Source organism: Dicentrarchus labrax, unplaced genomic scaffold, assembly GCF_905237075.1.
Source record: "Dicentrarchus labrax unplaced genomic scaffold, dlabrax2021, whole genome shotgun sequence".
NCBI classification, from domain to species: domain Eukaryota; kingdom Metazoa; phylum Chordata; class Actinopteri; family Moronidae; genus Dicentrarchus; species Dicentrarchus labrax.
The window spans coordinates 13,461,529-13,472,352 of NW_026136714.1; the positions used below are offsets into that span (position 1 = coordinate 13,461,529).

At 39.2% G+C, this 10,824-nt stretch overlaps 1 protein-coding gene across 1 annotated transcript; it reads right to left on the bottom strand.

The window, feature by feature from the left end:
- Positions 1-1,873: 1,873 nt before the first annotated feature.
- On the bottom strand, positions 1,874-10,201 carry LOC127376069 (chondroitin sulfate N-acetylgalactosaminyltransferase 1-like). Its single transcript, XM_051422606.1, has 11 exons — positions 9,847-10,201; positions 9,026-9,124; positions 7,358-8,028; positions 7,142-7,242; positions 6,841-7,019; positions 5,037-5,253; positions 4,609-4,710; positions 3,704-3,885; positions 2,982-3,076; positions 2,795-2,876; positions 1,874-2,399 (listed from the first exon to the last, which is right to left on the bottom strand). Exons 3-11 carry the CDS (start codon positions 7,718-7,720, stop codon positions 2,116-2,118), a joined length of 1,605 nt encoding a protein of 534 aa, XP_051278566.1. The 5' UTR covers positions 7,721-8,028; positions 9,026-9,124; positions 9,847-10,201; the 3' UTR covers positions 1,874-2,115.
- Positions 10,202-10,824: the final 623 nt, after the last annotated feature.

Genomic DNA, 10,824 nt, shown 5'->3' on the forward strand with positions numbered 1-10,824 from the left:
GCTGTGGGTTTTGTTCTCTATTGCTTACATTCAAAGTGCAGTATTGGGAGGGGATGTTTTCCTGGGCGGTATGTAGGAGGAATAATCGCAGCAAGTAAAACCTGTTTTGATGTTCATATCGGCTTCATCTCCTGAGGCCATGTTTTTGAAGAGTTTGTTTCAGCTTTGTGCTTTCATGTTGCACACTCCTAAATGAATGAAACTACCACGAGGTAGCATTATGGCATAGAAAAATACATAAAATACAATACTGTACATATTGGGGGCTCACTGGGGGATAAGCAGCTCACATTGTTGTCAATTAATTTTCTATTAATAGATTATAATCAATATTCTGATAACTAAGTGTTTCAACTCTATTTGTTATTCATTGTTTCCTATTGGTTCAAATGTATTAAAATTAAAATGATTCTGCTCCTCTGTGAATGCTCTTGGTTTGTTATTTAATGATACAACAAAAATACGAGTTTCTGTTTAATATATGTTAGCTAACGTTATTATTGATTAGGCTTACAGTCTGTGATCAACGTTATCCTGACCGTAGTAAAGTCCTGTATGCAAGTAAACAAACTGAGGTGCCTCTGTGTGTCTGTGAATTCCTCTACTGCCATTGGACAGATCTTTTTTGGGATATCCGCGGAGTACTTGAACGCAGCACAGGACAGGGGAAGTGATAATGGGAGTTTCGGGCCTATCGCGTGCCTGTGTTGACGCTACGACAGCCGTCGGCTGATGCAGAGCTGCTCCTCCCTCCTCCAGCGTCCACAGAGGTAATGAGGTTAAATCTCTATTAATAGGAGAGAGTTTACTGTCTCCTCGTGAATGGAGCACATAACAGTGAAGGAATCCGCTCCATGTTTTCTGGTCAATTCATTTCAGCTTTTATGTAAATGTAACATAGGCTTTTAACAGCTGTAGATGTAGTGTTATTTAAAGCTTTGTGAGTCCTCATTCATAACATTTTTGTCATATTTGGGCATTGATTGAGGAAGTATTGAGACCCTTTAATTAGACTGCTCCAATGGAAAATACTCTATTAAAAAGTTATTTCATTTCATTCAAAAATAAAATGAATAAAAAGTGCAGACGCATTGGCAGTGATATATATTTTTATATTTAACTTTTAGTATAAATTATGCAACACTGCCCCCTTTCTGAGTGTTATATTAAGCTATTATATTATTTTGTACTTTGTTCTGCCTCATACTTTTACTCCACTACATTTCAAAGGGCAACATTGTACTTTTCACTCCACTCCCTTACCTATCAGCTGTAGGTACTATTTGGTTTAGAGATATTTACATACAAAACATATGATGAGTTCATCCAATATGAGACATTGTTATTGTTATTGTTAAAATACCCAACAGCAACAATAGTTAAAACTACCTCCATCCTGACCAACTCCAACAGTAAAATGCTGCTTAAACTCACTCATGCATCAATAATAATACTCAGATAATGTGATATAAATCTTAATAACAAAATTAAAGTTCTAAATCGCCGAACTAAAGCTGTCAGACCAATGTAATGTAATAAAAAGTATAATATTTGCCTCTGAAATGTAGTGAAATAAATGTAAACTTAAAAAAAAATGTACCTCTAATTTGTACTGAAGTACAGTTGAGTAAATGTACTTTGTTACATTCTGCCACTGGTACAAATGCACCAGTAACAGTAGTTATAGATATTGTTAGTTCAACAAAATTATACCTTTTGTTACTAATTTCTATATGAGTGTCTGGGATTTTTTGCTGCATGACAGAAAAGGTTTGGGAACACCTGCCTTAAGGTAAACCACATTATAAACTATTATGTAGTTTTTGCCACATTCCCTCTTTGACTTTTCTATTTAAAGAAGCTGACAATTAGATCATACAGGTCATTCTTTTATTGACACAAAAATATCAGCAATTATTTGTTTTCTTTTGTACAAGCTTATGTGTCCATGTGGAGAACAATAATCATAGTAAATCACCTTTTGTCTGTAGCTGAACAGTTAATGTAAGTATACATAAATGATCATGAAAACCAGAACAAGCGCATACATAACAGTGACTAATAACATCACAAGATCTTATTATCTCAATGCTAACCCCAACTCAACTGTCCTCATTATGTTCCTCTGTTCTTCTGCTTCTGGGCGTTCAAATGAAGCTCAATCTCCCGTCTGAAGAACAGCTCCCCTAGCTGGCTGTGCGAGGCTTCACTCATGGCTTTGGTCTGCATGCACATCTTGTACTTGTCTGGAGGGAGCTCGTCCGCACAGTTCTTCTCATGCCACAAGTGGAAAAGGCCTCGAGACGGAGATCGAATCACCATCAGCTTACTGTGAAGGTACTTTCTGTACAGGTGCACGTCCTCCAACCCCCAGCCTTTGATGTTACGGTCAAAACCACCTGCCAGGAAATGAAATAAGACACACACACATTGAGACAATGAGAATTGGAGTTAATAACAGCATTTTAAAAGAGTGTTTCTTTTATTGGATTTATTTGAAGGAGAGGGGCTTAAAGCAGAGAGAAGGTATAAACTAAGTAAAATAGCTTTTTCAGTCAGGGTGGTTTCACTGTTTTATGTACAATAACTGTAGCAGCATTAGACAATCACTAAAAAGAGAGAAAATAGTGTGTTTTTACATAAAATGCACAGAATCATGTACTTGAATGCATTTATTGCCACAAACAGTATGTGTATATTATAAAACTGAGAGTTAACATTAATATTTAATTGTATTATGTCTTTTAAAACATGAAATTAGGGACATTTGTAATGAAACAAGCTTTTCCATTACCTATGTTGAGGAAATCAGACCTGTACTGACACGTCATTCCAAACCCAAAATCTCTCCAGAATCCAGTTTCCTTCCTCATCACCTGAGACAAAAGGAGCAGCAGGAAATCAGTGTCTCGAAATCCTGATGACATTTGCTCTAATTCATTCAAGTAAATGTAGCTGTTTGTATATTATGTTTTACCTACCAGTTGTTTTTGAACAGAGGGTAGGACTGTGTGATTACGGTAGATAATAGATGGGTTGTACTGGCTGAACAGCACTGGATAGTACACTTTTTTACCTAGAGACAAAAACAACAATAATGAATTATTGATATATAAAGACAGGGACAAAATCAAAGGAATCTCATAAATTATCATTTTAATTTTGAGGTTAGTGCAAGTCCTCATGTGTTTGAGTGTTTTTCACAGCAGACATTTTGACTTGTCATAGTAGGAGAACCACAGGTGTTAGTAATAACATTAAAAGTGTTAAAGTGCAGGCAGCATTTGAGACAGCAGGTGTGAGGAGCAGCAGCAGGAGGTGTCAGAGCCGCTGTGGTAAACTTTCATTTTTATCGCATCTTGTTGGCAGAGACAGTCGGATTCAGCCGCAACAAATCACATTAAATAGTTGCTTATCATTATATTTATTGTTTATGATGCTGCTGGAACATGTGGTGGTTTTTTACCTGCTGCACAGAGCAGCATAACGTGAACAGTTTTTTTTTTTGCCAGATTGAAATAGAGAGTAAACCACTCACTTATAATGACTCAAACTGGCCCTGGTGCCTACCAAATAGACCTTTTTCACAGCTGTAGTAACAGTAAAGGCGTGTCTGGAAGGAAAACGTGTTGCATGATGTTGTTAAAAAGGCTCCTGGGTAAATGTTTCATACAGTTTTAAGTGAAGCAATAATCTTTCTCACCAGGCTCTGCGTTGAGGCGACAGGAAGTTAAGAAGTCAGCAGTGAAGTGGATGTCAACATCACAGAAGAAGAGCAGGACGTTCTGGCTCCGCCTCCAAGCCCTGGCACCCACTTCTAAGCCCCGCCCACGAGAAAACTCCTCATTCAACTGGATCAAAGTGAAGCTCCTGAACCGAGTCTCTCTGATGGAAAAAGGACAGGTGGACTGATTAATCAGACAGGTACTCCGATGCTTCTGAGTGTTATAATTTGAAGAGTAAATTCAAAAGCAATCAACCTGCAGACAGAGTTGTGTTATCAGTCTGTTGCACCATTGCATTTTACATAGTTAACAAAAGCTCATAGAGGATTTACGGTATTTTGCTCCCAAAAGCCTGAAGTAAAAAAGATTTTATCCTCCCGGCCTGAACAAGATAGTGGGTTGTGTTTTGGTCCCTGTGGGTCCAGAGGCTCCACAGGATGAGCTTATTATTAGCCCGCAGCTCTAAAACACTGATACTCTTTCTCAGGGTTTTTTTTTATCTTACAGCCAAAATATCTGCAGTGCAGCACACAGACATCTGTGAGAGCAACTTCCAAAAGAGCTGAGAAGAAGAAACAGATTTTGAAATAGTCTTGCTATAAGATATTAATTCTTTAAGTAATCAGTGTTGCTGCATGTTGCCAAATGAAATTTCCTCGTTGCTGCTTTAAATTATATAAATAAAGTTGTAGATTGAGTATTTGTTGGATCTTTTAAGAAGAAAAAGAGATAATAAATGTATAAAATTGTATAAAAGCAGCATGTGGGAGGCTATAACTGTGTCCTCAGAGGAAGATATTGTAGGTAATTATTATTTAAAATTTGCATTTTACTCTTAATGAGACATTAGCTGATGATTAAGCTTTAAATTGTCTACATTTACCTTGTGGTCTGGTCCAGCATGGCTTTCACCTGGTCTATCTGATCTCGACCAAAGTAGACCACAGTGAGATGAACCCTGCCGTCCTGCTGGATGCACACTTCTCTGAACCAAGAAACACAGAAGGAGGCATTATGCAGATACCCACATCTACCCCACTTTATCAGGATATAGCCACAAATTACCTTTTACAGATAAGAGCAACAATCACATCCACACCTGTGAAACCAGCTTTATAAATCTACTCTACTAATTTTCTCTGAAGTGGCGAGAAGTCTCACTGGCTTTCAACCAAGCTACTCTATTAAGATAAGGATTCACTCAGCACTTCCAAACGAATCGCTAAAGTTTGAGATCAATAATGTCATGATACAATCACAGTTAGTGTCTGTGAGTGGGTGCCAGTGTGTTAATTCACTTTCAAATGATACCTGAAGTTGTTGATGAACTGCCTGAATGCGTCTGACCTCTTGGAAAGAGGTACGATGATGTTGATGAGGATGCTGCGCATGTCGAGAGTCTCACTCTTGACCTTCGCCACGGGACCGAACGGCCTGAAGAGCATGAGTCGTGTGAAGTCCTGTGGGCCGTCGCCTTTAAACATCAGCTCATAAACTGTTCCTCTGTCCCGCTCTGTACGAGTCAACCCTGGGACAGAGACAGAGGAAACAGGAGAATACTTTCCTATAATTTTGTAGAAAAGAACTGATATGACAATAAGTTCATAGGAAGGTTCCTAGAAAGGGTTATGTTATTTTGAAACTGGATATTAGTAAATTACTAGTTAATTCATTCCTCTCAACTGATTAGTTGAAGAACACCTGTTTCGGACTGAGGCTGAAGTATTACATAATGTGATATAATGACAATTTATTATAAGCAAAATGACTCCACAGATCCACTTTTAGAAAAAACTTTTAACTTCAATGAAGGTCTTAATTGTTATTGTGGCTATTCATTTAATAATTTCACGCAATGTGAATGCAAAGGAAACACTTTACACTGTAAATCCATCTTGATTTTTTAGCAATGGTATCACAATGTCTCAATAAGTCTGGTGTTGTGCTGACTGACGGTCATTTCCCTGGTTGGAAAAACAACCAACCGAGTTTTGCAGGTGGGATTCCTGTGCCAGAGCTAGAAAAACTGTAACTTTGTGTCAGCAAGTGTGGATGAGATCGATACAGCTATACACATTGTGTGTGTTCAAGTCAATAACTAACTCTTAAATCTGCCTTTTATCTTCAATCCACATGAAAAACATCAAACTAACTTCTCCTGGAAACCACTTCCACAGCTTGTTGTCAACATGGTGACTTCAGTGGCTATGTTCAGGTATAAGGTTGTTATAGAAAAAACTTAAGCTAGGTGTGAATAAACATATGAATTAACTGAAATAAAAATACAACTAACTGAAATGATAGTTTGTAGTTAAAAAATAATAAAATAAAATAAAGATATACAGAAAATGTCTTTAGTTTTAGTTTTTGTCAATTTGTGTTTTTGTCAACACAACAAGGAGGAATTGGTTTATATTTTTATTGAGATTGGGATGTCCACATGACTGTGAGTCAATGTGTTTGTATTGTAATAGATATTCTGGACTTCTATTCTGAAATTCTTCAATCTTGCCCCTGACAGATAACCACCATATTATAATTTAAAAACTAATAAAACTCAACTAAAACATTCCAAACAATAACAACAACAAGCAAACCCACTCTGGAAACTAACTGAAATGAAACTGAATTGAAAACTAACTATAAACAAACTATAGTCATTATGGATTTACCAATCTGATCTGCTGGATCAGTATCTGCACCAATTAGCCGAGCATGGCATCGACCCAATGACCAATCTACATTAACTACAATGTCTTTGTCTGTGGTATCGTCCTGTAAAATTCAGTGTTTCCATTATCAGTTACATTCATCCAGTCACTGCTGGTCTCAGTATTAAGTTTCATGCAGTGAGGTGCACAGATTTCAGATTTTAAAAAAAGAAAGCCCTGGACTGACTAAGTATCCCGGGAGAAACAGCTGATGCATCCATAACACTGACAGTGACAATAACAACCCTTCCAAAACAAAATAAAACATGTATGACAATGTCAAAATGAATTATGATGTGAAATGAAATGGCAGCTGGACATGCATGTCTACATGTGTTTATCCAACTGTGGAGTGACAGCAGTCCACCAAGGGTAAACGTGTGAAGAAGATGAATGAATCTCACCCTCTATGAAGTCTGAAGGGGAGTATGTGTGCTTCCGCCTGGTGTTGTCTGTGTGTTGTTGAGGTCCATTGAGGACGTGCAGAGCTGTTTCCACTGTGCCAATCAGCTCGTCTCTGCGGTCTCTTCTCACAGGCCTCTCCTCCGGATGCCTGGTCAGCCCCGTCTCCAGCTGGTACACCCTGAGTGACAGCACAAAAACTCACTTCATCAAGAGGCAGCATTGCATGAGGTAAGATCTGACATCAGAAGTAGGTTACACAGTTACTCCTGGAGGCCCTGCTGGCTCTGCTGTCCCACTCACCTGTGCAGGGTGAAAGTGTCAAAAGGAATCACTGCATATTCACTGGGCAGCTTTACACCTGAGTTCACCTCCGCCTGGTTCAGCTGGGAGCGGAAGAACTCCTGGAGGACATGATGTAACAATTACTGCTACATCTATAACTTCATTTATCTCATCAGCAGACATGAATTCAGCATATTTTTTTCATCTGCATCATCCTGTATCATGTTTTCCTACCCTCAGGTCAGACTGTGTGGGGGTTTTGTGCAGACTCTCCAGACCCTGAGGCAGAATCCCTTTTGTTTTAGCTTTGTCAAGGGACTCCTGGAGCTGCTGCGTCCTCTCCTGGAGGGCCTCTTTTAGCTGGGCTATCTGCTTCGTCAGGCTGTTGATGTAATGTCTGTGAGAGTCTTCCCTCTCCTGCAACAAGGCCATGTATCCCTCTTTACTGGTGGCCCCTCCAGACCACAGCAGAGACTGCTGGCTGCTGCGAGACGTCGGTTTACAGGCCAGGAGGTAGAACAGGAACAGACAACAGCAGAGGCCCAGTACAATGAGGCCGACACGGGCCAACAAGGCTAAAAGCCACCGTTTAAACATGGTGGATTGTCTTTTTTAAAAATCCTTAAACACTTGAGGCTTATAAAATCATAACTTTACTCTTGTCACGTGGAGATGCATCCACAAAAAGCACAGCAACCCATAGTTCCTAAACCATAGATGTGAAAAATTACAGCTTTTAAAGAAGATGTCCTCTTGTTTTCTCATGTCATCCTTATATCTGTCACTTCCTCAGGCAGCATCTTCCCACGGTGTCCAAACATTCATTTCTCTTAAATATTGGACCAATGTGTTTGTGTCACAGGACAGTTTAGGACCAGAGATCATCACCAGAGCGCTGAAAGTCCCTATAATGACAACAATATACAGTTTACACAGTGTGCAGGATTTAGTCTACACTAAATCCATGTATTGCTATTCCCTTGCTTCACCCTCCCCTTCCAAGTGCAAAGGAGAAACTAAGGTGGCCCCAAAATGCACAAAAAACGGCAGTCTATCTAGAGCCAGTGTTTGGTTTGTAAACCTAAATGTTACACACAGGACCTTTAAAGCAGTGGTTCCCAACCTTTTAGGCTTCTAATCCTAATAAAAGTCTACTTAGGACTCCTAATTACAGGTTATGGACACAAACTATGAGCAGTTCAACCAACAAAGTATGTTTCTTTCTTAGATTGTTTCATTTTCAGGATTTGTAAAGGCCTGAAGAGGTCAGAGTATCCAGTATTTCACAAGGAAACAAGAGTAAGAGTCTAACATTTTCACAATGACTTTGCTAACATGCTGATGCTGGGCAGGTGTAATGTTTATCATATTCACCATCTTAGTTTAGAGAGTTAGCATGCTAACGTTTGCTATTTGGCACTTAACACAAAATACAATTTATTGTAAAGGTATTTTTTAGTCAACTAAAGCTTAGAAAATGAAGATATTGGGGAGAGGGAAGTCAGAGAATCACCAAAATCATTATGATTCAACCACTGGAGACCATGAATGTCTGTAGAACATTTCATGGCAATCCATCAGATAGATGCTGAGATATTTCAACCTGGATTAAAGTGGTAGAATAAGATAATATAGATTGCTGACCTTTAGGTTGGTAACCACTGACATTAAATCATTCGCACTAAGACAGATCGAATGTTGTTGATTGTGCACCTAAAATAACAGCAACAGCAAAGAATCTGGCATCACGTTAAACTGTCTTAAAGCATTTTGTCACAAGAAAGTCTCAAAGGACTTTATAGAAAGAAAGAAAGAAACAGAGGTAGAAAAGACTGACACATAAAGTAAATCTTTCTACACCAAACAAATCAAAAGACAACCAGAGAAAGCAAATTAACCAACCTTGACAGTCCTGTTCTGATGTGTGTGAGCAGCTTATTTCATTACCATTCCTTCGTCTTCTCGTTGCTGTTGGACTGCTGGTCAGGTTTAGGTTGGCTGCTATAAAATGCACAGGAGGAGAAATAACTTGACCTTACATTCACTCTAAGTGCCACGACGCTGAAGGTGGGAAGTGACAGAAACAAGCATTTCTCTGTGTGTCTGTCCACCCTGTTGTGTGTGTGTGTGTGTGTGTGTGTGTGTGTGTGTGTGTGTGAGTGTGTGTTGCCATCATCAGTTTATTCACAGCACAGATGGCTCTTTATTGCTCAGGTAGAGGCTGATCTCATGAAAGACTTGCTTATGTTTCCATGTCCACCCAAGTGTGTGTGTGTGTTTGTGTGTGTTGGTGATTACAGATGCATGTGTTCATACCATGCAAACCCTTTTAAAGCATTCTACCATTAAGACAACTTACAGCCCTTTTATTTAACCTGCACGCTAATAAAATCCATCCACAGCATCAATTGCCTTTCAGCTTAAAAATGGTTATGGTTGTAATCTTTAATCTCTTGTGTCTCACATAAAAGCCTTTCATCTATTCTAAAATGACTGCAAAGCTTTCATCTTGCTGTCATCTCAACATGAACACCTTACTGGAAGTAAATGGCAGTGGGTCATCACATTTATGAGCTCTCATGATGAAACTGATTGCAAAAAACTGAGATCACAGGCTGAAATATGTATAACATCACCCCCCCTCCAACACACACACATAACACTCTACAAAGCTGTAATTAAAGACAGACAGTTTAAAAAAGAAAAGATTTGGATATAATCACCAACTGCTGTGAATTTCAAAGGAAAGTTGTGATGCAATGTCCATAATCCTGAACTGCTCGTCTCTTCCTGCTTCCTGCTCTTAATCTCAGGAGTTTCTCAACCATGCGTTGGAGCTTAGTTTTGCAGGAAAGCCCAGAGACGGTTACCTATCCATATTAAACATTTAGTTTAAAAGACAACACAACATTTTGCTGAAGTGGCCCAACTGAACGCTGTCCTGCTCAGGTCTGAGTACCTCCTTACTCCCCCATCTCTTTTCCTCTCAGTCTCCACCTTTTCCCAGCACCTCCCTCTCTTCAGCTCTCCACTCTCTTTTTCCACATCAGACCCAGTGTTCACTTCCATCCCTGTGAGATCTCACACCATCTGCCCTCATCCTGAATTCCCTTTCAGGTCCAGTGAGGCTCCGCCCTGCCCTTAAATCTAATTAGAAGGCAACCGGAGTAAGGACTGCCCTTCAGACTTTCGATGCTCTGCCACCTGCAATCTGTTGCAGGGAAATAGCTAGGTACCAGTTGGATCACACCAATAGGACGGGGTCTTGCACATTTAATGAGGCAGCGTACAGATGGGCCTCGTTTTCTCTGACTCCTCTAAATGTTGGAGTTTACTACTTTGTTTCTCCTGTTATTCACTTATATAGAAAAGGTTTCTCTTTAAATGGAGATCCAGTGACCCAATATGAATGTATTTACGGTAATGATTCATTTATTTTAGTATTAATATTTTAAAAGTGTGTATGAAAGTGAGTGTTATTGTACAATGGCATGTACTCCTTTTGTTTTCAAAGGAAAAGGACTGAGTGGAGCTATTTTCTCTCTTAGTGCAGCACTTATTATAACTATAATATTATTTTATTCATTATTATCTTTATCCAGCAGAGGGACACTGATGATGTAGATTCATTTTGTCTCAAGCTGAGATGGAGATGATTGTTCACACTTTTAATGCATCCTGTCAAGAGAGCTGTAACTCAC

Bases quoted from the DNA above. Each gene is read 5' to 3' on its own strand.
- LOC127376069 (XM_051422606.1), bottom strand. From the start codon at position 7,720: ATGTTTAAACGGTGGCTTTTAGCCTTGTTGGCCCGTGTCGGCCTCATT. The intron at 4,711-5,036 runs GTATCATTTGAA...TTCTTGGTTCAG, and splicing joins CAGTTCATCAACAACTTCAG to AGAAGTGTGCATCCAGCAGG. The intron at 2,877-2,981 runs GTAGGTAAAACA...CTTTTGTCTCAG, and splicing joins CCTCTGTTCAAAAACAACTG to GTGATGAGGAAGGAAACTGG.